The sequence below is a fragment of the Ursus americanus genome, chromosome 22 (genome assembly GCF_024610735.1).
Source record: "Ursus americanus isolate L20-20 chromosome 22, mUrsAme1.1.p, whole genome shotgun sequence".
NCBI classification, from domain to species: Eukaryota; Metazoa; Chordata; class Mammalia; order Carnivora; family Ursidae; genus Ursus; species Ursus americanus.
The window spans coordinates 23,154,624-23,181,934 of NC_142148.1; the positions used below are offsets into that span (position 1 = coordinate 23,154,624).

Below are 27,311 nucleotides of genomic sequence, written 5' to 3' on the forward strand. Positions count from 1 at the left end.
GGGTGTTCCTATGAGCTAAAGTGCTGACCGAACTCTGGGAACTTGCCAAAAGGAAAATGGAAAATGGGTCCCAAACCCTCTCAAAGCTATGGCGCTCCAGGGTCTTCGTTCTCACCTGGGATACTCTACAGGTCTGCAACCACTAAGATGGTCCAGGGAATTGGGAGGGGGAAGATTCTGCGCTGACTGGAGACTGAAAACACCATTATGATGTGACCTCATCCCAGATGGGAGGAGAGGAAAGGCAAGAATTCATTAATTCCTCAAAGTGAAAGGGATTTCTGGAAATCTTTGGAGTAACAGCTTTGGACAAACAAATGGAAATAAGTTGTACCTCACACAATCAGCAGGGAACTGCCTTGGGAAAGTTAATATGCCTAATAATGGTAAAGTCTGAACATCATTAATCTATTCTTCATACATGTGCACACAAATACTGAGTCCCTGCTGTCCTCTGTCTTTAATGCTTATACGGTGGTTGAAAAAATAATGCATTTAAAGTGTTCAATACAGTTTTAGTACATAATAAGTGCTCAACAAATGCTGTTGCTAAAACATTAGTTAATTATAGTATATGTTGTAGCCACTGTTTTTCAGCCACGTTCATTTCCACTTCAGGGACTGTATGTCCCAAGATACTCTTTGTCTGGGTTCCGCCGCCCGTTATATTCTGGGACTTGTAGTCCGGATGTGGGTGACCGATTCATCAGCGCGCAGGCGCAGTGGCGCGGATTCCCGGAACAACCGGCAGAGGCTCCCAGAATGAGCGGGTGGCGGTGGCTGCTGCTGCGGCGGCGGCGCTGACAGGACACGAGCTCTATGCCTTTCCGGCAGCTGGTCGCGCTCGGACTCCTGTGCGCGCTGCTGCCTCTGCACCATGGTGCGCCAGGCCCGGAAGGCACCGCGCCCGACCCTGCTCACTACAGGTGAAGGGGGTCAGGCTCCTCGCCCTTCCATAGTTGGGGAAGGGGAAGCGCAGACCCGGCCCCTTTCCTTTCCCTCGGTCCCAGAACCCCCACCCTGACCTGCTCGGACCCCGCCACTGAGCTCAGGTGGTGATTCCCACTTTCCGCCCTATTTCTTGTCCTTTTCCCTGCCTCGTTTCGTTTTGTGGCCCCCTGCCTTATTTCTCGTACCCCACACCAGGGAGCGAGTCAAGGCCATGTTCTACCACGCCTACGACAGCTACCTGGAGAATGCCTTTCCCTACGACGAGCTGCGACCTCTCACCTGTGACGGGCACGACACCTGGGGCAGGTAGTGCGAGTGGAGGAGCAAGGGGGCGGCTTGGGTGTGGCAGTCCGGTCCTAGGCGGGCGGGTCTACTGGGGCTGGTGGCTTCACGGTCTGCTCACGAGTTCCGGAAAAGCTCCTAGCGAGGGTGAGGCCGTGTTCCCTCCAATTTCGCAGAATCCACCCAGCCTCCTGGAAAGTTGGATCCCACCGTGGAAAAAACCTGGGTTAGCCTGGTGGGCTGGACCTCTGGGCTCCAACCACGACAGTAACAGGCACCAGCAGTGGGGCCTTCGACAAATGGACAAATCTCTGGAGTCCTAGGCTATCAGGAAGGGCTTCAAGAAGTCAGAAGACCCAACCCCTTCGTTTTATAATTGGGCAGACAGGCCCAGGAAGGGGTGTAGCTTCCAAACTTGAAACTTCAGAGTATTTGTTGTTAGTAACTGAAACACACATTACTGACTCTTTTTTGAGATTTCAGCTCAAAATGTCCCCTCAGCATTAGCTCCCTTAACTACCCACCCCGTACAGGTCGCTCTCACAAATCACCCCATTTATTTATTTAGTAGCACTTGTCGCTCTCTGATACTATCATTTTCACTTGTCTATTAGTTTGTCTTTCTCACTTCCACTAGAATAAAAATTTATGAGCTGGAATTCTCTATCTTGTTCCTTGCTGAGTGAGTGAAGAATCATTGCATTTAGCTGAGGCTGACATTGATTAAACACGGTGCTAAGCATTTTACTTGTGTCTTCTCATTTAATTTTCTTAACACCCCTAGGAGTTAAGTGCTGGTTTTCTCCATTTAACAAATCAGTATGCTAAGGACAGGAGAAGTTAACTCAACAAAATTTGTGCTGTTTTTTTTTTTTTTAGCTGAAAAAAAAATGTAAGCAAATGGCAGATTCAAGCAGTACAAAATCATATACAATGGAGTCTCTCCCGTACCCTAGAATTCCAACCACTGTTGATTTCTTGTGTATCCTCCCCAAAATATTTTCAGTTTATACCTTCATATAAATATGTATATGTGTATCTTTTTAAATCAGCTTTTTAAAGGAATAACTTACATATAATAAAATGAACTTACGTCAAGCATATAGTAACCACTATCACAGTCAAGATAGAGTACATTTCTGTCATGCTAAAAAGTTCCCTTCCCTCCACGACCACTGGCCCAAACAGCTGCTATCTGCTTCCTGTCTATATGTCTCTTTTTGAAAATCCAGACAGAAACACACCTCACTGCCTATTCTATTCCTCGTCTTTTTCATTTAACTATATAATTTGAATATTTTAACAGCCCATAGAACTCTTGATAACAATCATTTTTGACACAAGCTTCATAGTTTTGCACTGTTTAAATGTACTGCAATTTAGATAATCATTCTTCAACCTGTGTATGTTTGGGTTACTTCTGGCTTTTTGCTACTCTACACAATCCTGCCGTGAGCATTCTTAAACATACAGCTGTGTACACATTGAGAGAAATTCCTAGATGTGGAAAAGCCTGTGCCCTAAGCTACAATCCTATACTGCCTCCCTATGGCAGAGAAGAATGCCAGTGCATATAGATGACGTGGTTTAACCATTTGAGCAATATCAGCCCATCCTCCCAGGTCCATTAAATGGGTCAGAGCTTATTGGCAGTTTTCACTATGGCTTCTCTGTTGTGACTGGAAGCTGGGAGGGGCGGAGGCATCACTGTGCCTCCCTTACTAGTTTTTGGGGTATCTGATCTGGGGAAGGCTTACTATCTTGTCTTTGATTTTCTTACTAAGCAGCTGGGATTTCTGTCCTTTTACAGTTTTTCTCTGACGCTCATTGATGCCCTGGACACTTTGCTGGTAAGTGTCTTGACGATTGCTTTTCCTCACCACCATTGTGTAACCAAGATCCTTCCTCTTTCGGCAGCTTGACTGTGGCTGAAGAACGAATTCTTCACTTAGGCCTTTCATTTTCATCTCCAGATTCTGAACCGTCAGGTTCTGGTTGCCCAGCTAGATTGAGGAGAAGGATGAATTCCAAACGTACTCAGGGTCATTTATTCAGCAGAGGTTTATAGAGGACCTGTTATGAACACAGCACTGGGATAGGCCTGTATTAACTGTGGGTGATATGGAGACTTTGAGACCCTCCTTGTTTTCAAGAGGCTTACATTCTAACTGGACATGTTCAGTGATTTAAAAAAAAATAGTAGCAGTAACTAGTTAGTGTGTTATGTGTAGGGCTTGTGCTAAGCACTTTATAAGTGTTCTCTTGCTTAATCCTTCCAACAGCCCCATGAGGTGTGTACCTTTACTCCTTAGCGTGGAAAAATCTTATGCTTAGAAAGGGAAAATGGGTTGGCCAGGGTCCACAGCTATGAAATGGCAGGGCTAGGACTTGAGCTTAATTCTGTACGACTGCAAGTCTTATTTGTCCTCCTTAAGGTCACGAGAGAGGATTTAACAGCTTTCTCCCTACTTCACTGTTTCTAGTTGTCTGTCCTGCCTTCTCCTTTATATATATTAATAGCATTTACATGATTGCGATCACCGTGTAGATATAATTTTGCTTTTTTTTTTTCTTAATGTTATTTGTATGTAGTTGTCCATCAAATATTTATTGGGGGCCCACTGTATGCCAAGCACCATGCTAAGCTCTGGAGTTACAGTGGTGAGTTTAAATAGACATGGTCCCTGCTTTCCTGGAGTTAAGACTTTAGGGAGGTAGACAAAGAATCAAAGAATAATCCTAAAGGACACAGAATTACAAATTGAGGTGAGTGCTCTGAGGGAAGGGAACATGGTTCTGTGAGTGCCCATGTAACAAAGGAAGCAGACCTAGACTGAGGAGGTCAAGGGGGACTTACCAAAGGCAGTGAAGTGACACTTCAAGTTGGGATCTGAAGGAGAAGCCATTGTCAAGGGAAGTGGGGGAGGACAGAGTGTTCCAGGCAGAGGGAATGGTGGGCCTGTGTGAGGGCCTCATGGCAGGAGAGAGTGTGACAGACGCAGGGAATTGAAGGAGGGCCAGTATGTCTGGGACGTGGCGAAGAAAGTGCAGGAAGCAAAATGGAGTTGGAGGCCCTGTTGGGGACCAGGATGATGGAAGCCCTTGCTCACTATGTTAAGGATTTTGATGTCTAATTTGAGAGCAATGGAAAGCCACCGAAATATTTTGAGTAGAGGGCGGGAAATGCTGAGATTTCTGTTTTGAGAACATCACTAACTGTAGTGTGGAAAGAGATTCGTGTAATCATTCAGTAAGCATTTGTTGAGTAATTGCTCCATGGGCTGTGCTTGGCACGCTGGGCAAGGAGGAATAAATGAGGCTCCTTCCCGGGCAAAGATTCTCTTGATGTGAAAAGAAACAGATACCATAAGAGTTGGTGTGGATAAAGTTACTGGAGTCTTTTAAAGGATGAAGTGGTTCATTTTAGCTGGAGGGATCAGAGGCTTCCTTCCTAGAGAAGTGACAGACAGACAAAGCCAGGTTGGATTTGGAAATGGGAAGACAGGGGATGGAGGAATTTCTGGCAGAGGGCACAACATGTCTAAAGGCAAGAAATTGGGGAATAATGGGTCCAGTATTCCTGAAGTAGATGAGGATAAGTTAGATGAAGACGAACAGTGAGAAACATGGTCAGAAAGGTAGTTTGAGGGGCACCTGGGTAGCTCAGTCGGTTAAGTGTCTGCCTCTGGCTCAGGTCATGATCTCAGGGTCCTGGGATCGAGCCCTGCATCAGGCTGCCTGCTTAGTGGGGAGTCTTCTTCTCCCTCTCCTGCTTCCCCTGCTCATGCTCTCCCTTTCTCAAATAAATAAATAAAATGTTAAAAAAAAAAAAAAAAGGTTGAGTCCAAATCACTGAGCAGCTTGAATGCTGAGATGGTCAGGACTGTTTTGGTTCCAAATGACTGGGACCCAGTTCAAACTGATAGAGACAAGAAGGAGATTTACTGAGTCAGGTGACTAGAAAGTCCAGGTAAAGGCTGGCCTCAGACTCAGCTGGATCCAGGCATATGACCAATGTCTTCAGGAGTCTCTCCATCTTTTATCTCTGCCTTCTTTGTCGGCTGTGTTCTTGGGCTCTCCTTAATGCTGGCAGAGTAGCCAAGAGTAGCTCCAGATTTACTTCCCACTCATTGTGTATGGGAAGAATCAGCCCTTTTGCATTAATTCCATGAACTGAGTCTTCTTGATCTGGCTTGAGTCTCACACTTATTCCTGAACGAGTCACTGGCCAAGAGATGCAGTACAGTGGTCCAGATCAAGTGCCCATTCTTGGAGCTGAGGGGATGGAGTCAGCCTCTCCCAAACTGCAGGAGCAACTGTGGAAGAAGAGTGATTCCTCAAGAGAGAATTAGGGCACTACTCTCAGAATAAAAGGTAGTAGAATTGCATTTGGCTGATGGTTGAAATGAAGAGGGTTTAATTTTCTGAAATGAAAGGACGTCTGGAGGTAATTTCTAGCATGGGGTTGGCTGTTCAACTGTGCCATCAGTGACCTGGGCTCTTTGTATGTTTCCATTCTACCATCATTAGTGTATTGGCTTTCATTTTCATGCTTAGTACCTCAAGGTCTAAAATGGCTGCCACAGCTCCAAAAATCAAGTCTGCTTTCAAGGCAGAAAGAAGAGTAAACACCATGCCAGCGGTGTCTGTCCCTTTTTATTAGGAAAACAGAAGCTTTCCCAGAAGTACTGTTGTTAGACTTCTGAAGGCTTAGCATCGGCTAGGTAGCACAGTCACCTGTAGCAGCAAAGGAGGTAGAGAAAGCAAGTATCTGGATCTCCAGCCTTTAAAGAAGATTGGAGATCAGTGTTGGACCAACCAACCTGCAGTGTTTTCCGCAAGGATGATGGTGATCAGAGAAGTTTAAAAACAACAGATACCCACTGCAACTGTCAAGCTAGGATTTCCTCATGCAGTTTAGTCTATATTGTTTCCATTAAGTGGGTACATAGTGACTCTTGAATTGGTACCTAAGAATCTACTTAATCGGTCTCTTGGTATTGGGTGATTTCTAGATCTCAGTGTTTTCTTCTCCTGTCACCAGTCCTAGAACAGAAACTGGAGGTCTTAAGTTGAATAAGTGAGGGCCACACCAGCAAAGGTCCCAGACTCTTGATCCAACGTCTTCAGTGCCTTCAAGCCTGAGAGAGCCTCAGTGTCAAGTCTCTCTTCCCTTCCAGATTTTGGGGAATGTCTCAGAATTCCAAAGAGTGGTTGAAGTGCTCCAGGACAACGTAGACTTTGATATTGATGTAAATGCCTCCGTCTTCGAAACCAACATCCGAGGTGAGGGCGGCCTTCTAGGGCCTTTGGAAGAAAAGAGAGTGTGGAGTTTTGCCTCTTTGTAAACCAAGAGGTGGTAAATAGGATCATAAGGGTCAGCCCTGCCAGGGCACTTGGCCCAAACCAGTGACTGACAGAGATCTTCTTTCCCCCCGGAGGGTGGGGTGTGGAGGCCTCAGGATCCCCCATCAGTTTCAGACATGAGCAGGGGACAGAGAAAAGATTGAAAAGAAATGTGCCAAAATGACTCCCATATTTAACATATATTTGGCGGTAGGCTTACAGCCAGCCATGAACAAGAAGGATGTAACCCTTGCCTTCTCGGAGATTACTGTCTAAGAAGTGCTATCCAATAGAACTTTCTATGATGACGGAAATATTCTGTATCTGTGTTGTCCAGTGTTGTATTCACTAGTCACACATGGCTATTGAACATTTGAAATGTGTCTACTGCAACTGAAGAATTGAATTTTTAATTTCATTTAATTTTAACAAATTTGAATTTAAATAGTGACATATGGGGGCACTTGGGTGGCACAGTCAGTTATGTGTCCGACTCTTGGTTTTGGCTCAGGTCATGATCTCAGGGTCATGAGATTGAGCCCTGCGCGGTCTGCTTAAGACACTGTCTCGTTCTGCCCCTCCCCCGCAAAATAAATAAATAAATCTTTAAAAAAAAAGTAAATAGTGGCGTGTGGTTCATGATTACTGCATTACACAGTGCAAGTCTAGGGCATTAGTTTCCAAAGCTGGCTGTCCATCAGAACCACTTGGGACCTTTAAAAACGTTGAATGTTTAGGTTCCACTCTAAACCTAATGAATTGGGAATTCTGGGTTGGGTCATAGCAGCAATATTTTTATCAGGTTTCCAGTGATTCTTAGGAAGCTAGTACAACCCTTATTTTCATTGAACCCCTAGACCACCAGTGGCTTAACAAACTGTCACTTCCAGAAGCCGAGTTATATTTCCTCCCCTTATTTTGATGTGTTTTGCAATGAAACTTGTATTGCAGGTATGTGATAACATTTTTAGAAAAAGTAGGGAACAGAGGGACCGCATGATACAAAACCCTGGTTTATGGGTCAGACCTGAGTTTGAGGCCATGCTCACTGCTGTGTTCACAGCTTCTGAGTCCAGTTTATCATCTGTGAGTTAAGATTCCCTTACACGTTTGTTGCTGATATGAATATAATTATACCAGCTTTCTTTTGGTTGGTGGGGTTCATTGACCCAGATCTTTTTCTACTCTTTTACTTTCAATCTTTCCATATTTTTATGATCAGATAGATCTTTTATAAATTACATATTATATTTTGTTTGTTTATCCATTCTGACAATCTTTTAACAGAAGCATGTAATCCATTTACATTTACTATAATTACTTAGGTATTTGCATTTGTTTCTGTGGTATTATTTTGTGCTATTTGTCCCATCTTCTCTATGTTCTTTTTCATTCTTTTTTTGTGTGTGTGTGCCTTCTTCAGATTGATTTTTTTCCCTTATTCCATTTTCCTTTTATTAATGTAGAAACTATGCTCAGTATCTAGCTTTTTAAATAGTTTCCCTGGAAAATTTAACAAACTAACAAAAGTCTAGAGTTAATGAAAATCTTTATTCTCTTGAATAATACAAAACCTGGCTCTGAGGATATCTTGACCTGTATGCTATAGTTACATATTTTTGTTTTTTGTCTCAAGCCCTCCATACATTATTGCTGTTCTATACAGCTGAGGTTTTAAATTTACTCATATATTTACCGCTTCTTTGATCATCTTTCCTTCCTGTGTCTCAGACTTTACATTTGTGATCCCTTTCCTTCTATCTGAAGTACTTCCTTTAGAACGTCCTCTAGTGCAGCTTTTGTTTGTGTGAAATGTCTTTATCTCACTGCTTTTGTTGGGTCTTTGAGGGATAATTTGGCAGGACGGTGGTTCTAAATTGATGGGATTTTTCTCTTAGCACATGGAAGAAATCTTTCCATTGTCTTCTCATTTCATTGTCATTGTTAAGAAGTAATCTGTCAGTCTAATTGTTATTATTTTGCAGACGATCGGTTTTATTTATGCTGGCTGTCCCCTCCTTTTGAAAACTTTTTATTATGGAAGTTTTCAAAAATGTATAAAAGTAGGGAAAGTAATATAATGAACTAGGTGTAGCCATCATCCAATTTCAAAAACCATTGTTACAAAAACAAACAAACAAACCATTGTTACATGGGCTCTGCTCTCAAGATCTTTTTTCCCCCCTTTGGTGTTCTGAAGTTTTACTGTGATGTACGTAGATGTGGATTTCGTTTTATCATCTTGCTTGGGATTCCCGAATCTGTGAATCAGTGTCATTCACTAGTTTTCAAAAGTTCATGACTATTTTCCCTTCCAAGTATTGCCTCTCCCCCATTTCCTCCCTGTACTCTTTTTAGAACTCCAGCCAGAGAGATGTTACACCTCTGACTGTATCCTCCAAATCTCTTCAGTACATTTTAAAACAATTTTGTCTCTTTATGTTGCATTTTGGGTAATTTTTTTGGAATCTGTCTTCAAGTCTACTAATTCTCTCTTCAGATATATGTTATTTGCTATTAAACTTATCTATGTAATTTTTTAATTCCAATTATTATATTTTTCACTTTTAGAAATTCTGTTTGGTTCTTTTGTAAATAGGCTTGGTCATTTTTGTAATTTCTTGCTCCATACTTGTCTATTCCAAACCTTTCTTTTATTTCTTTAAACATTTCCACATAATTATTTTGTGTTCTGTGTCTGATAATTCCAATATTTGATGTATTGGTAAGTCTTGTTCTACTGTCATTTCTGCTGGTTTGTAGAATTTCCCAGTGCTTTGTTTCTTTGTATGTTTTGTGATTTATTTAGCTTTTAATGTATACTCATTCCCTAGACTTTATCTCTGGCTTCTTTGAGGCCTAGATTGAAGGTGGATTCTTCCAGGTAGAGTTTTTGTTTACTTCTGCCATTTGGCTGGAGGCACCATCTCCCAAAAACTGCTTTATGCTAAAAGTTTGAGTTTTTGTAGACTACTCAGTTAGTGTGAATTCAAGCTGTAAAACTTCATGAGCACCAGCCTGTAGTTACTACTTCTTAGGGAAGTTGTTTTTCTTTTTTTCCCCTCCCTTTGCTTGGCATTAAGATCTGAGACGTGCAGTCTCCCTTACTGAATGCTAGGGGAGGTGGGTAGGGTTTATTTTGAATCCATCCTTACACGTACTCTATAATTCTTTTAGATCCCAACTTTATGGAGATATCTTTTTTTTTTTTTAAAAAAAGATTTCATTTGTTTATTTGACAGCACAAGTAGGGGGAGCAGCAGGCAGAGGGAGAGGGAGAAGCAGGCTCCTTGCTGAGCGGGGAGCCTGATGCGGGGCTCAATCCCAGGACCCTGGGATCATGACTTGAGCCGAAGGCAGACACTTAACGACTGAACCACCCAGGCGCCCCTATGGTGGTATCTTTTATCAGACTTTCCACTTTGGGTAGGTTTGCCTTTGTTTCTTCTTTCCCCTCTGACAGGAGGAAGGGGAAACTGAAGCTCAAGGTCACCAGTTTTTTTTCAATGAGAGGGCCATTCAGGACATCTATTTAGCCATATTCTGATACTGAACATTTACGTCTTTTTATAAGTCCTATAAGTTCAAATAGATGAGTTAATACAATGAAGGGAATAACTACTCTGCCCTTCCCCCTACCAGGTCTCAGGGGGATTGGGAGACACAGTGACCAAGTGGAATGAGCACAGGCTTTGGAGTCAGACAGACCTGGCCCTACCACTTGCTGGATCGATGACCCAGGGCACGTCACTTTACCTCTCTGAACCTCAGTATCTTCACTTGAAGAGGGGATAATATTACTTAGTGCTTCATAAACGACGGGACTAAAAACAAGTGATAGCCATTGTCTTTGAGACCCACCAAGAGAAAAACAACTTTGTAAGCTTAACAGTGTACCAGTATGTGGGATTAAGGGATTTTTTCACTAGGTGGCTCTAGCCCTTCCCAGCAGCCACCCAACATGTAGGTTTAATTTACACAAGGGAAAGACTGGTCTTTGGGACTCTGACTCTTGTGTTTTGTACTCTCTGTAGTGGTAGGAGGACTTCTGTCTGCTCACCTGCTGTCAAAGAAGGCTGGGGTGGAAGTGGAGGCCGGCTGGCCTTGCTCTGGGCCTCTCCTGAGGATGGCTGAGGAGGCGGCCCGAAAACTCCTCCCAGGTAAGACCCACGCTGACGTGAGGGGAAAGGAAGTCCAGTAGGTCCTGCTTCTCTTGCTGGAGACCAGAGTGGCAATGCTGAGGTTTTTTTCTGCTGTTTCTCACCCAAACACTTGCTGTTTCTGCCTCTGGGCACCCACCATGGAAATCAGGAGAGTCCTGGGCATTTTGAGGGCTTTCTGGGACCCTGGCCCAGGATGGCTGAGCTGACCGCATTACTGTTTGCAGGGTGGCACTGAAGGCCAGCCTTGTAGGTGGAAGGCTCTTGCTCTTATTTGAGCGAGTCCTTTTGCCTCCTCCCAGGCCCACACCCTGGTGGAATAAAAGGGTTCCAGAGAAGACCATTGATCTGTGCATTAGTAGCCCCTGGTTCTGGACCAGCCAAGGTCTTGACCAAGTCACTCTTCTCTCCTTGGTTCAGTTTCCCCATCTATCAAAAGGGAATAATAATTCCCATTTGCCTGCCACATTGGCTTTTTGAGAGGCATAAAATGAGGTCAGAAAGAAGAAAGTGCTTGGAGAATCTCAAACACCACTGAAGTGCAGGGGACTTGTTTTGTAGCTAAGCTGTGTCCAGGGCTGTGGGCCAAGCCTCAGTGTATTTGTCTGGTGTGGCAGTAGCTGAGCTCGTCTGCATCAGTTGGACACTGTGTTCTCTTCAGGGCGTGGTGGAGACTCTGGGACTGTTCACACCCAAACACATCATCCTAGGCTTTCACCAACCTCTTGGCCATCACAGTTCTCCCTTTCTGGAGAAGAGCGGGGAAAGTGAGTGAGCTGGGTTCAGATCCACTCACGGCTCACGGCTCATAGCCTGAGTGTCTCCTTACAAACATCATATCCTGTGTGATTCATTCATACCGCACACTGCTTGGTTGCTCCCCTCCTTTTCTTTCGGTCATTAAAAATCATTTTGTATTGAGAAATATACATATTGGAAAGTACCTATTGGCGCAAACCCCCATGGATCTGCCATTCAGGTGAAGAAATAGGATTTTGTCACTCCCCTTCTTTTCAACGCTGTCTGGCTTTTTGGAAATACTTCTTTGAGCCCCGTGGTTGTGACTTGCGTTCTCCTCGCTTGCCACTTGTTCCTGCCACACAGCAAGTTTGCCACTTACAATCAGGTGGCTGGACCTTGTGGTTCTTGGAAGTTTTGATAACTTTGTTCATAGTTTTGTGACGCATGGGCTGCTCTGGCGTTATTTGACCTTTTGGCCTGGAGAGGAAGTCTCTGCCTCTGGCTGTTTATCTAGCTCCTTGCCTTGGATCGGAAGGCACCAAGGTGGGAGGGGCAGAGCATAACAGAGTGGGCGCGTGGCAGGCATTCCCATCTCAGCTCTTTTTGGCTCTCTCTGTATGACCTTTGAGTCACTTCCGTACAGACATGACGTTTCTTACCTATAAATTGAGGGTTGGACCACATCAGTAGTTTAGCGATTTATATCCTTAAAAAAAATTACAATAGTTTACCCTCTAAACTATTTAAAGCAGGGATCTCAGACTGCCTCCTCTGGGAGTGCTTCAGGTCTGCAGATAGGTTTCATTTGGTCATAATTGTATTTGGAAAAGCATATGAGGGGAATTGGACGAAGGTGGTCAAAGATACAAACTTCCCGTTATCCATAAGTACTGGGGCTGTAATGTACAACGTGATGACCATAGCTAACACTGCCGTGTGGTATGTTTGTAAGTTGCTAAGAGAGTAGATCCAAGAAGCTCTCATCACACGGGAAAAAACCAAGCGTTTTCTTTTTGAATCTATATGAGTTGATGGATGTTAACTTACTGTGTTCGGCATCTCAGCGTAGAGGTAAATCAGGTCTTTATGCTGTACGCCTTAAACTCATGCCGTGCTGTATTGTCAGTTATAGCTCAATAAAACTCAAAAATAGAGAAGTGTATGAATGGCTTCTCCTGGGGCATGCTCTTCAGGGTGCCACAAGCCCCACCACTTCCTACAGCCTAAACCCTACGTACGTCCCATTACGTTACCTGCCTGGCCTCTGAAGGCATCATGTAAAATACTTAAAAATGGAGCTCTCTAGCCAAAGCGGGCATGCATGGGCATGGCAGCCTGGAGCACAGCCCGCTGCTTTCCTCCTCCTCATGGGCAAGAGCCCGAGGGTCCCATTGATCAGTGCTTGACAGCATCTGGGTTAGGTGGCCACCAAGGACCTGTAGTCATGACATCGATCCCTCTCTGGCTCCTTCTCTAGCAGATCACCCAGGAGATAGAGAGGGAAGTGCCGGCTGAGGCCTCAGGTTTGGGTCTGTGTGTCGAACCATCCCTATGTCCCCACTCCAGTCTGGGATCATTATTTTGTGATTATTCAGCATTTCAGACCCCCACTGGCATGCCTTATGGAACGGTGAACCTGCTTCATGGTGTGAACCCGGGAGAAACCCCTGTCACCTGTACGGCAGGCATCGGGACCTTCATTGTGGAATTTGCCACCCTGAGCAGCCTCACTGGTGACCCCGTGTTTGAAGACGTGGCCAGAGTGGCCCTCACGCGCCTCTGGGAGAGCCGGTCGGATATTGGGCTGGTAGGTCGGCTGCTACCCTTTCTGTCTGAGTCAAGTCGGCCACCGTAGCCCTTGCTTGTAAGACTTGTGGCTCCGAGCACTAAGTTGCAGCTTAGCCAAGGGGCACTTAGGGTGACCTCAGCAGTGGCCCAGGACTTCGCGTCAGGACACTGAAAGTTAGCCAAGCCTCCAGTTCAAGTTTTCGCACGGGGGAAAAGAACATGAGAGAGCCCATCCTCTGGCAGGGAGGGGGGCTCTGTTGAGGTTTGATTCCTTGAGCTTCTCTGATTTCTAGGAGGTAGGTCATACGCTTCTTGCCCGTGACTCACATGGCGACCTTCGATTGCCAGCCCATCTGGCCCTTGTTTTTACTGTCATTTGTGTTTGTTAAACGGGTTTTCTTAGAACACCAGTGCTGAGAGATGTTGAATGGCTAGCTGTTCTATGAAAAGGTAATTCTTAGTCAGTTAAGTTTGGGGAATACTACATAGACCGTTGACCATTGACCTTTGAACTGCATGCGTCCACTTATACACAGATTTTTTACAATGCAGTATTATAGACATATTTTCTCTTCTATATGATCTTCTTAATAACATTTTCTTTTCTCTAGCTTACTTCGTTGTAAGAATACAGTACATGATACATATAACATACAAAGTATGTGTTAATTGAGTGTTTTAAGTTATCAGTAAAGCTTCCACTCAAGAGCAGGCTATTAGTAGTTAAGTTTTTGGACAGTCAAAAGTTATATACAGATTTTTGACTGTGTGGGCTTGGCACCCCAACCCCTGCATTGTTCAAGAGTCAACTGTAGCGTCTTTTTTGGGAGAGTCATAATGAACATGAATAGGTTAAAGGTTATGAAATCCTATAGTAAATAAATCTGTTTAACTCTGCTTAACTCAACATTTTCCAAACTTATTTGACCCCAGAGCTTCCCTTTCTTCTCCAACACCTATTAACCCATGGAGACTGAACACACCTTGAGCCAGGTGATCTCTAAGGTTGGTTTCAGCTTTTAAGTCAGATAATCCAGTGAAACTAACAGTAACTGAGCCAAATTTATCCAGGAAATAGCACTAGATTTAGTCAGAATTGGGTTTGACCCCTGGCCTTGCTGCATCGAAACTTTGTGATCCTGGACAAGTCACTCAACCTCTCTGATCCTCAGTTACAGGAGCAGTAATGTTGATGTAATACTAGTTCCTTTGGTGAGTCACTATGACTTAGAAAGACTGAGTTGTCTGAAAGAGATTCAAGCAGGGACACATTTTGTGCAAGTCTGGTTCTCAGCTTGAAAAGTGAAACTTGTATGAGGAATCCTTGAAAATCCCTTAAGAAGATGCAACTCTGGAGGCTAGTAACTCCCTTAGTAGGTCCAACACAAGCAGGTTTTTCTCCAGCACTGGAACCGCAGTGGACTCCATATCCTCTCAGCCCTTACCATCTCTCTGTGCATACCGGCTTGTCTTCCGACAGTGTCTCTTTCCCTACGGGCCTTCTCTGGGGCCCCAGGGTCTGCTCTGCTTGCCTTTAGCTGCAAGTTCCAGGACTTAATGCTGCCTGGAGCAGTTCTCAATTGGTGACTGATACCGGATAGGAGTTTGTGACCTCCCAGCGCCACACCCTGATAGCCTGCATGGCTCCCAAGAGTACTGGGGTGCCAGCCTTGCATCTGACTTGGCCAGTCAGGGGTATGGGGAGATCCTTGTTTGGTCTTGCGCCCTCCCTTGGGATTGTGTGTGTGTGTGTGTGTGTGTGTGTGTGTGTGTGTGCGCACGTGTGCATGTCTCTCTCTCTCTCTCCTCTCTCTCTCCTCCCAGGTTGGCAACCATATCGATGTGCTCACTGGAAAGTGGGTGGCGCAGGACTCAGGCATCGGGGCTGGTGTGGACTCCTACTTTGAGTACCTGGTGAAAGGAGCCATTTTGCTTCAGGATAAGAAACTCATGGCCATGTTCCTAGGTAAAAAGGGCGGGGTAAGGAGGCTTTTGCCATGATTTTTCCCATTGACAGTTGGTTTGTTTATGAACTTTCAGTTGCTCCCAAGTGCCTACAGAATCAGTTCTGAGTACCTGAGTCTGCATTCAGAGCCAGCATGGACTTGACACTGCCTCCTTGGTGCCCACTGTACCTCTTCAGGCCTTCCTGCAAGAGCTACGTGCACTGCCGTGTTCTGTGTGTTGGCCCCAGTTTTCTTATTTCCTGGCCATTGCACGTGTGTTCCCTTTGCCTAGTATACCTTTTTTCCTGTCTTCATGTGTCCAGATTTTATTCACCCTTTAAGGCGCAGCTGAAATGTCACCTTGCCCACAAAGTAGCTTGATCCCTCCTCAGAATTTAGGGCCTTCAGCACCGTTGGTGCGGTCGGCTGTCATCCACCGTTAATAGCTCCTCCTACTGAGTGCGGTGTCTTGCCTTATTCATCTTTATATTTCCCACAGTGCTTTGCATGAGGTAGGTAGTTGATTAATGCCTTTTGAATAAAAGTGTTTTACCCTCCAGGCCCTTGGACACTAATAATAATGAAATTGAGGAATTGTTGGGCACCTAGTAATAATTATCATTATAGCTGCCATTCCTTTATTCAGCAGATATTTAGTGAGTACCATTGATGTGTCATGTGCCACGCCAAGCACCAAACATGGATTGTTATTTCATTTCATCCTTACAGCACTGTTGGAGATTGTCTTATTTATTTGCATGTGTACTTGGTACTTCATTTAGATAATAGTTTATTGTGCGTAATTATTATGCACTATCCTAGTGTTGAGGATTCTGCAATGAACAAAACAAAGTCCTGCCCTTCATGGGTTTACAATCTAGGGAGAGGTATTAGTTCAAGTTCCCACTAGAATGTAAGTGCCCCGGGGCCTGCATTTTGTCTTGTTTGCCACCCTGTAGGTACCCGTACCTAGCAGATATGCAGTGAATATTGTTGAGTGAGTGAATGACAGAACAATCCATCCCATGAAGTGTATAGCATTACTTTCCCCGCTTTAGAGATAATGAGACTGAGGCTTAAGAAGGAAAACCTTACCCAAGATCACAGCTAGCGGGTGGTAAAGCTGGAGCTGGAAGTTGAGTCTGGAAGTTTGGCTCCAGAACCCATGCTCCTTCCTCTGTGCCTTGTTGCTTCCTAGTCTGCTTTGAAGCTACACCATCATATGGTCTTCCAGAAATGTTAAGTCCATGCTCTGTGGTCAAGACCTGCCTTTCGTCTCCATGATCTCTGTTGTGTTTTATTGCATCTCCTCTGCAGAATATAACAAAGCCATTCGGAATTACACCCGCTTCGATGACTGGTACCTGTGGGTACAGATGTACAAGGGGACTGTGTCCATGCCAGTGTTCCAGTCGTTAGAGGCCTACTGGCCTGGTCTTCAGGTAGGAATGATCAGAGAGGTGGGCATTTTTCTCTGGGACTGACATCATTCTGATGTATAAGTCAAATAAGGTATTTCAGTTGCTTGAATACTTGGGTTGGAGACAGAAGAGAGACTTGGAGTGAATTAGGCAGACTTAAGATTCTGCCAAGCTGAATTTTCCAAAGGGAGCTTTAAGGTGTCAGGAATTGAGCTTCCAGTTTGCTGTGAAATGTGATACCACTTAAAGTAGCAAGTGTCTTTCCTGGCTGGGTGGTAATAGCCATTGGCAACAACTGTTTCTCCACTGGACATTTCTGTCAAATCTCCTCATTCTTGACAGTGGGCCTGAGAAAGGGCATGAAAGCAGCTGGTTCTGTTCTGCATGCCGTCATTATTGTTTTCCATTATATGATCTGATGGACTCGCAGCTGGGAGGGCCGGCTCTTGGAGCGCATCTAACCAGCCCTCTACGTATACCATAATATTTTTATAAGCTAGTTTCCTTTTGTATTTTATGAAAAGGTAATATCATATAGATGGTGGTAAATTTTAAAAGCACACAAAGGAATACAGTGAAAGGTAAATTTTGAGCCCCACCCACAGCCCCCCTCCCCAGTCCAGCTCCTATTATCAGTTTTCTGTATATCTTTCTAGAAATCCATGTGCATAAATATATGCATGTTTATATCTACCCTTTTTTCTTTACATAGATAGGAATACATCATGTACTTTTTCACTGAATATGTCTTGGAGATCTTTATTGATACAGATAGGTCAGTTTTACTTTTTTTTTTTTTTTAATTTTCATTTATTTATTTGAGAGAGAAAGATTATGAGAGCACAGGCAGTGGGGAGGGGCAGAGGAAAAAGCAGATTCCCCAGTGAGCAGCGACCCCAACGCAGGGCTTGATCCCAGGACTCTGGGATCTCGACCTGAGCCAAAGGCAGATGCTTAACCGACTGAGCCACCCAGGCACCCCTCAGTTTTACTTTTTTTTAACAGATGCATATATTCCATTAAATTGATATACTGCAATTCATGTACTAGTCCCCCATTGCGTACTTTTAGCCAGTCTTCTTATTTTACTGATGGGGAAACAGGCTCAGAGAAAACTTGTTGACAATATTAAATATAGGTCCGGTTCTTCTAAGATACTCAAATTTTAATGCTTGGGTGCCCACTAAAAGAATTTTGAAGAACTGTGGAGTCCCCTGCGTGTTTTTAATCTTAATGAGTTCAAATAGTTGTATACCATTCCTTTTTCTCCTCGAACTCATATTTTCCTTCTCCTCCTCCAGCAGGATTTTATCCTAATTGTTATATTTTATTCTGGATAAATTTTATTGATACCTTCTTATGTCTTTGTAATAAAATTTCTCTATACATAGAAATTTAAAATACTTTAAAATTTCCTGTGCTCATAGGCTCTGAGTATTAAATTTGTTTCCTTCTTGGCTTAGTTATCATTAGTAGGTAAATAAGTAGAGCAACATTAATAGCTTACAGTTTTCGATAAATAATTATAAAACATAAAGGCAGTTTAATCAGAAATACATTTCTTAATGAGATTTTCAGGGCTTTTTCATTTATAAGTAGTTTGTGTATTTGTGTGTGAATAATACATATTGGTAAAATAGGACATGGTTATGTATCAAAAGTTTTATTCCTGTTTTTATTTTTCACATGTAAGTGCTGAGGAGCCTTATGCACATAAATAGGTAGGTGGGAATGGAAAGAGTTTGATTATTGCAATATCATTCAGTTCTTTTTTTTTTTTTTTTTTTTTTGAGCGTGAGGGAGGGACTGGGAGGGTCCGAGGGACAGGGACAGAGAATCTTAAGCAGGCTCCACGCCCAGTGCAGAGCCTGTGGGGCTCCATCTCATGACCCTGAGATCATGACCTGAGCCAAAATCAAGAGTTGGATGTTTAACCAACTGAGCCACCCAGGTGCCCATCATTCAGTTCTTTGTAATCATTGACTTCATAGATTGAAACATACAAAACTGCCAGTATTCCACTCTTTGACCTACAAAAATGGCAATATTATATGGCTCATTCTTTATATGATGAAAATAATCATATAATCTGTCATCAGAAGTCATTTTTAATGATCTCTCTGCTGACAACTTGACCAGTTCCTCTTCTAGTTTTTTGAAGGCAGAGTACTGGGAACTATCTGATACGCAAAAGAATTTGTTACACAGTGCTTAGAGTCATTCCTTTTTTCCAACACCTACACCAGTATTTTAGATTTAACCTAGTTTGGTTGCTCAGGAAGTCTTTATTCCCCGGGACAGTGTTCCAGAGGAAGGTTAGAGATTGCTGCAGAAGGTAAAATGGCAGAAGGGTAACTGTGAAGGAAACAGTGATAATAGATAGCCTGCCTTTGTGTTAGAAGCATCTTTTCCGGCAGAACCATTTTAGGAAAGTAGAGGATCTGGAAATCTATTGCCTTAAAACTATTTGTGACTACATTCCTCTTGGGAAACCTTCTTGTACGACCCAGCCATATCACTGACCACACCCTTTGACCCTGCAAAATTCCATTTCTGTGCATGTTCCCCGGGAAAATAACTCAAGAGGGAAAGATGCATCATGTATACAGATATTCCTAGCAGCAAAGTTCATGACAAAGAAAACCTAGAAATGATCCAAATGCCCGCTAATGGAGGAACAAATGAATGATTATATTTTAATGGAACGGGTCATTATACAACTTTAAAAAATTAATGTATGTGAACTCCTGTGTTACATGAAGAGATAATGAACAAGAATCAAAATGTGAAGGAATGAAACATACTGTTGGACTATAGTGCGAAATTAGGAGTGATAATTAAATTCTTAAAAAAATTTCTCTAATCAGATTTAACAATAACAAAATATACATGAAGGTTTTATATTATGTGTAAACTGATTACAACTCCATAGAATTTTGGTTTTGTAAATTAAGGAATAGAAGACAAAAATGTAAATGGCTGTTACTGTAAGATTAAGAAGGTGATTACCTTTTTATTCTGGTATGTTTTAAAAAAATATTTCTATAACTCTGAATAGAATATAAATTGGAAAGGTAATTATCAAAACTATGTTATTTTTTTGGTGAGGTTAAAGGTGACTTTTTTATACCTCTTTTTCAAATTTCCTTAAATAAAAATTAAGAAAATAAAAGAGAGGGTGTGATAAGGAAGGAAAGAGTTTCATCTCCATTGGTGTGGTACTTTTTCCTGGCTTGACCAGGGATCGTAGGTTCATTCTTTGTGAGATTATAAAAACACTAAAAGCTAACATTTATTGAACATCTAGTCAGTGCCTTGTAGTGTGACTGACACGTAGAGGTGATAAATTAAATATTTAAAGAGAATGATTTATGTGCCAGGCACTTTACACAGAATTATCATGGCGCACTGAGGTAAATGTTGCTTTATAGATGAAGAAAGGAGGCTTAGATATGTTCAATTTGTTCATTCATTTATTCAACAAATATTTGAATGCCTGCTGTGTTCCAGGCGCTGCCCTTGTTCAGTTTGTAGAGTGTGAGACACAAAAGAAAAAATTAAGCAGACAAATGCATAAAATAATAAGTCGCAACAAAGGAAACAAAATGAGAGGCTGAGAGAGAATGTTGGATGGAGACCTAAACTTGAGGGAAAAAGGCCTCTTCCCTTGTGATATTAAAGCTGGTATTTCAAGAATCAGAGGGGGAATGATGGTCCAGGTGGAGGAAACATCATGTGTGAAGGTCCTGAGACAGGGAAGAGTTGGGTGTTTATCAGAAACAAAGCAAAGCAGTATGGCCACAGTCCAGGGGAGCGAAAGATCAGTCAGCGGAGGTCAGCAGCGCCCAGGTCGTGCAAGGCCTTGAGGGCCATGGGGAGGTGTCTGGACTCTATGCCGAGCCCCTGGGAAGCCCTGAGATCTGGTGTCTGTAGGAAGGCAGTTGCTCTGGCTGTGTGGGGAGAGTGCACTGGAGAGGGACATGAGGACAAGTGGTGGGAGCAGTGAGAGGACTGTGGAAGGGATTCCAGTGTGACATGCTTGTGACCAGACCAGGCGGCGGCACTGGAGGTACAGAGAGACAAATCGTGATGGTTTTAGAAATGGAATCGACAGGAGTTGCTGAGGGAATGGATGTGGGGGTGGAGGGAAGGGAGGAGTCAAGAATGACCACCATTTGCTGCTAAGTGCCATTTACTAAGAAGGGAGAGGTGACAGTAAGGGGGCAACTTGTGGGAAAGTGAGGAAACCAAGAACTTTGGGAAATGTTAAGTTTGGCCTATCCACAAGGCACCCAAAGGTCATGTCAAAAATGTCAGATGTCAAAAAGCTGTTTCCCTGCAAGCTTATGTTACTATTAATAGCTGCTTAGCAACAGCTAGTAAAATTACAAATGTGTATACTTTCGGACCCAGCAATCCTGATTCTGGACATTTGTCTTACAGGTAAACTTTGCATATGTTTGAGGTGACAGATGTACAAGGTTATTTACTACACTATTGGTTGTTCTAGCAAATAGCAAAACACTGGACCCAATCCAGCTGGCTGTTAATAGGGAACTAGTTAAATTGTGGTCCGAGCAGTGGAATACGATGAAACTGTGTAAATAGGAGGAGGGAGCTTTTTATGTACTTACATGAAAAATCAAAGAAAGCTGTTAAATGAATAAAAGGAAGTATAGAACTGTATATTTAATAAGCAATCTTTTATGTGGGGGAAATAATAGAGTCCCACATGTATTTATGTTTACAAACTAATACATATTCATTTGGGGTATGGGGTAGAAGTGAGGCTTAGTAAAATCAACCTTCCCATTCTTAAAAATTTGAACTAGATAGCTGACTTACCTCCTTAAAACCCATAGTAGCCAGCATTGACTGAGCAGGGAATATAACCTTTGTCCCTCACGGTAACTTAGATGCTTTGTGTTTTGCATCAGAGAGATGAGGCTCAGAGAAGGTAAGTGTCTGGGCCAAGGTCAAACAATGAATAAATGAACAAATGGCAGACTCGGTTTGATCTCAGGCTTTTGTGGCTCCAAAGCCTTTGCTGTCTCTTCCCCGAGGTTGTACGTGGGGTTTGGTACATGGAGTTTTTTTGTATGTGGGTTTTTATGCCTGGTGGCTGCCTGTTTGACAACCACTTCTCTCTTGCAGAGCCTCATTGGGGACATCGACAATGCCATGAGGACCTTCCTAAACTACTACACTGTATGGAAGCAGTTTGGGGGGCTCCCAGAATTCTACAACATTCCTCAGGGATACACAGTGGAGAAGCGAGAGGGCTACCCTCTTCGGCCAGGTAAGCAGGATCTCTGGCCCATCACAACCCGCAGGCTCTGGTTCTCTGAACCCCAAACGCTCACATTTCTGTGAGGCTCCATACCTCACAAGTACTCACAAGCTGATTTTTTTCCCATCTGATACTTCCAGGGCTCTGGGTGGCTTTCCTGGTAGGAATTATTTACCTATATATTTTCAGATAAGGAAATTGAAACTTAGTGGGTTGAGCTGGCTTGCCCAAGACTAAGTGTACGAGGTAGGAATGGTACCCAGGCCTCTTAACTAAATCTTAGGCTCCTTCAAACTTGAGCAAGTGAGTGCAAAGAGAAGAGCTAAGTTGACTCCTTTTGAGTTCTTGCCATCGGGATTTCAGAAGTATAGACAAACTTCCTAAGTCACTGGGTCAGGTGAGTTATGCTTCTATAATATGGAATGTTAAAACTCTGGAATGGACCTTAGGAATGAATCATCCTTGTCCACCTCCCCATTTGCAGGTCAGAAATCAAGGCACGGAGAAGGAAGGTATTACACACTTGATAACTGTCTTAAAGTTCCTTTCCAGCTCTGATCCTCTGATTCACTGCAGGAAAGTTAAACACTGTAAGGAGGAGAAGGGGAAGGGGGCCAGAGGAAGGAAGCTTAGTCAGTACACACAGTCATCCCCCACCCCGAAATGGGTTACATTTCTATTGTTAGACTCTTCCCACCTTCCCACCTGAATGCCTTTGAGCTGTGGGACAGGCCTTCTGGTGACTTCTGCCCATTCTGCCCTCCTCTACCCCATTTCCTTCCTCCTCTAGCTCAAGAGATTGTCGTGGGAGTTGTGGAGGGAACAGAAGAGGAAGTAAAACAGCAACTGCAAAGAGCAAATTAGTCACTTTGATTCCTCGAGGCTGCTGTTCTTGGTATTTCTCATGCATGCATTCTCACAGCTTTTTCTTTCTTTCCTTTTCTTTTCTTTCTTTCCTTTCCTTTCTTCTTTTTTTTTTTTTTAAGAGAAAGCTCAGAAGGTGTTATGCCCCGGGTTACCAATGGATAAAATTAAGACAGTTTGGGACTACACGTAGGACGTAGGCTTGTGCATTCTCAGAGTTAGAGGGAACCTGAGAGGCCTTCTAATTGAGATCCTCCCGTCACTGCCCTGGCAAGTAGTTATCTGGTGTTTGTTCAGTTAGCACCAGTGACAGGGAGCTCACTGTTTCCAGGGGCACCCTGTTCCATTTGCAGGATAGGCTGGCAGGAAGGCATCCGTGGAAAGTAAGGCAGCACAGCTGGGAATCCAGTAATGCCTTAGTCCAGTCACCCTTCCTACCCTAAAACAATAGCGAATGGGAGATAAGGTCCTGCTCTTTCATTAGATTGATCAGTGTCTTAAGCTCTGGTACATGCCTCTGATGGGCAGTACTGAAGGGCAGAACCTGCCCTAAAGGTCTCTAAGGGCCTTTACCTCTCCCTAGGTCCAAGTCTAATAAGCCTTGGGCTATCACCCTGTTCTAGAGAGCTGGCCAATATACAAGAAATTAAAACAATGATAGCCAACGTAAGCCCATGTATGAGGAAGAGGAGACAAGATAGCTGGGGCCTGGGTGCACTGAGCCAGCCGGCTGCTAGCAGCAAGACAAGAGGCTTCCCTGGAGCACTGTCTTTTCTTTCTTTGAACACACACAGTGTGTTCACTTACCAGTAAATGTGCCCCCACCTGTGTCTTAGAATATGAACAATCAGATTAGCAATTGTGTAGAGACCCATGGAGTAAAAGGAGGGAGAGGTGGGGGAGAACTGGGAGATAGGCAGAGATCTTTTTTTCTGAAAGTAAGAAATAGAGTTTGCAGCAATAAATCAAAAGGGAGACAAGTGCTGATCAAGGCCCAGGAGGAAATGGGGAAGGAGATTGGGAGGAGAGGTTGGTCTAGGGAGGGGAGAGTTCTCTCCTGTCTGAGAAGAGATGGATGAAGTAGAAAAGTCTGTTAAGCTGTACCCTCCACCCACCGGAGCCACCCTGGAAGTCAAATCTTTCTTTTCCATACTAGCTCTTCAGATATTTGAAAGCAGTAAACACATCTTCCTGGGTTTTCTTTTCTCCAGAATAAACTTTCTCATCGGGATCAACTCCTGTTGCCTAATACTCTTCTGAAAATGGGGCCCATGTCTGAATGTCAGATTCCAATTGTGGTTGTAGAGTCAGGCAAGACTATCACCCTGTTCTGGGCCCAGTGAACTGGTGACTATCTCTTTGTTAGATTGAAGATTGGCTCTTGAATATTTTAACCTTCATCTTTTTGTCCATCCCATCTCAGAAAGGGCCTCATAATGACAGGCTCAGACTCTTAAGTGTTAGGGGCAGGTTAGGCTGTGAGTGACAGAAAGTGAGTAGTAGCTTAATTAAGATAGGTATTTATTTTTCTCTCACTTCTGGACTTATGTGGCTCTCTATGGTGTCAGGGACCTTAATCCCACACCTGGCTGCTGGGAAGAGTTGTCAGTCTAAGCAGTTGTGTACTTGGCTATAGTTAAGGATTCTGTTACTAAGGAAGAAGGAGGGGACAAATATTGGGAGACAGGGAGTAGCCTTTGCCACCTCTCCATCCCAGAACCTAGCTGTCTCTTCCCCTTGGAATGGAAGACCATGGTCAGTTTTAGTGCTGATCTCCACTAAGCTTCAGGCTTTGGGTATATTGGTTCTCGAAATTCAGCACTACGTGAGCGATCCCATATTCTTCCTGGTTGGGGCCCTGTGGACAAGGTATGGAGGGGAGGAGTCTCTCACTGCCTGAAATGGGCCCTGGGCCTTCCCCGCTCAGCCCTGGATGTGAAGGATCTGCCTTGGACTTTACAGAACTCATTGAGAGTGCAATGTACCTCTATCGTGCCACGGGGGATCCCACCCTCTTAGAACTCGGAAGAGATGCTGTGGAATCCATCGAAAAAATCAGCAAGGTGGAGTGTGGATTTGCAACAGTAAGTGTTTCCACAGGCCCAAGAGTTGAGAAATGTCTCCCCCTGCTGCTAAAGAGCCTCTGGAATGTTAGCACTGAAGGGACCTTCGAGATGTACACATGCCTTTATTTTACAAGGGTACATTTTGTGAAAAGTTCTGTGCAAAGGCCTGTAAGTTGGATTCCAGAAGGGAAATAGAGTCCCATAGCCTTATATTCAAACCTGGGGGTCCTTGATGAAATAGTCCTAGTAGTTTCACAGATGTTTATTGAATGTCTTTTATGTGCCGGGCACCATGCTAGACTAGGGTTCTAGCAATGAACAAAGACCAAGCCCCTGAGCTGACGTTTTAGTGGGAAAAAACAACAAACTGTATGTGGGAGACAGAAGGAAGGCCAGTATGGCTGGAATGGAGTGAGCGAGGAGGGAAGGGGAAGAGATAAGTCTCAGAGGGAGGCAGGGGCTGGATTGAGTAGGGCTTTGTATAAGAGTTTGCATTTTGTTCTGCTTAAAATGAGAAGCCTTTGTAGGATTGACAGCAGAGCAGTGACATAATCTGACTTGTATTTTAGAGAGATCACTCCAGCTGCTCCATGGAAAAGGGAGCAAAAGGGTCAAGGGTAAGAGCCATGTCACATCCTTAGAGGACCCAAGCAGGCAAGCTATAAATAAACCATCATTACAGACACGTAAAAACCAGATGTGTAAGAAAATTGTTTGAAAGAAAATTGACCAAAAAGTGTACTGAGGATTTTTAGGGTGTGGGATTAAAAACAGACCCCCAAAAATCCTTCTTTTTTCAAAATTTTGTAATGTGGCTATATTCTACAAGTAGAATATATATATATATATATATATTTTAAAAGACATATATATGTAGGGAGAAAATAAAGCAATGATATGTTTTAGAGTCTAATGTGTTGTATTTTGTGAAAAGCCAAAGTGGAAAAGCCCATTGGGAAGTTCTTAAGAACATTTGACTTACTTCCATGAAAATGAAAGCCCTCTGGAGGTCTTCCAAGGCAAATGATGGGAATAGGCGTCAGACTCCTTGGCCTTTGACAAATAATAATTCTTGGTACATCAAGTCCGTGTTTTAGTCACATTTTTTGTGAAAAATAGATGTCCACTGAGAATTAGTTTTAAGAAAATGTATCTCTAACTCTGAGACGCGAATATAAATGTAGGAAGTAAACTCATCCATGACTGCAAACTTAGTATGAATTTTTCTTCAGAAAGACCTCTAATTACTTATTACAGTAATAATAAGTAACCAAATACTTGATAACCACCTTCACGCCCGTCAAGGGGGATTAGCTAAGTAAATGACGCTACATTTTTACAGTGTCCTTAAAGGGGATGATAGATCTGTGTGTAGTCACAACAGAGGTAGGATAAAGGGGATAGGAATTTTCATGTCACCTCAGGAGGTTAGGGAAGAGCCTTGATGACGGGGTATCTGAGCAGAGAGCTGAAGGCAGTGAGGGAGCTAGCTGTCTGAAGGACAGAGTGTTCCAGGCTGAAAGAACAAGCAACGGGGCACGTCTGGGGCCGAAGTGCGCACTTGCTCACGGAGCAGAAAGCCCATTGGTCGGACAGGCAGGAACAAGGGAGAGAGCCTCGGAGAGGTGAGGGAGAGAGAGCGGCGGCCGGACTGGAGGACCTGTTAGGCCGTGATAAGGACTTTGGTGTTTAGTCTGCATGAAGTGGGGTGTCAACAGAGGGTTTTCCCTGGAGGAGTGACAGCTAAGACTGACCTATAACTATACTTTAGGATTCCAACCCCTGGGGTAGGCGCTCAGCACCGCTTAGTGGCAGAGCAAGAATTCCTAACGCGACCCCCTGGACCCCTCGGCTGCCCCGTGACGCTGGTTCTGACTCGCTTCCCTCTTCCTCGTGGCAGATCAAAGATCTGCGAGACCACAAGCTGGACAACCGCATGGAGTCTTTCTTCCTGGCCGAGACTGTGAAATACCTCTACCTTCTATTCGACCCGGCCAACTTCATCCACAACAACGGCTCCACCTTTGACGCGGTGATAACCCCCTATGGGGAGTGCATCCTGGGGGCCGGGGGTTACATCTTCAACACAGAAGCGCACCCCATCGACCCCGCCGCCCTGCACTGTTGCCGGAGGCTGAAGGAAGAGCAGTGGGAAGTGGAAGACTTGATGAGGGAGTTCTACTCCCTCAAGCGGAAGAGGTCGAGATTTCAGAAAAAAACGATGAGCTCGGGGCCATGGCAACCGCCAACAGGGCCAGGCTCGCTCTCCTCACCCGAGAACCAAGACCAGGCGAGGGAGAAGTCTGCTAAGCAGAAGATCCCTCTGCTCAGCTGCCCAAGTCAGCCCTTTACCTCCAAGTTGGCATTGCTGGGACAGGTTTTCCTGGACTCCTCATAACCACTGGACGAGTTTTTTGTGAGTGTTTGAACTATGACAATAAACCTGCTTTTGACAA

The 27,311-nt window shown here is 43.9% G+C and overlaps 1 protein-coding gene across 2 annotated transcripts; it reads left to right on the forward strand.

Moving 5' to 3' along the window:
• The first annotated feature begins 718 nt into the window (after positions 1-718).
• Positions 719-27,311, forward strand: EDEM2 (ER degradation enhancing alpha-mannosidase like protein 2). Of its 2 annotated transcripts, XM_045806123.2 has the most exons (11): positions 720-926; positions 1,147-1,257; positions 3,044-3,083; positions 6,414-6,519; positions 10,614-10,739; positions 13,076-13,287; positions 15,093-15,234; positions 16,532-16,656; positions 21,790-21,934; positions 24,752-24,873; positions 26,756-27,311. In XM_045806123.2, the coding sequence occupies exons 1-11, from the start codon at positions 820-822 to the stop codon at positions 27,251-27,253; spliced, it is 1,734 nt and encodes a 577-aa protein (XP_045662079.2). In that variant the 5' UTR covers positions 720-819; the 3' UTR covers positions 27,254-27,311. The 2 variants fall into 2 exon arrangements, with proteins under 2 accessions (XP_045662085.1, XP_045662079.2); XM_045806129.2 differs by lacking the exons at positions 15,093-15,234; positions 16,532-16,656 and having other exon boundaries at positions 719-926.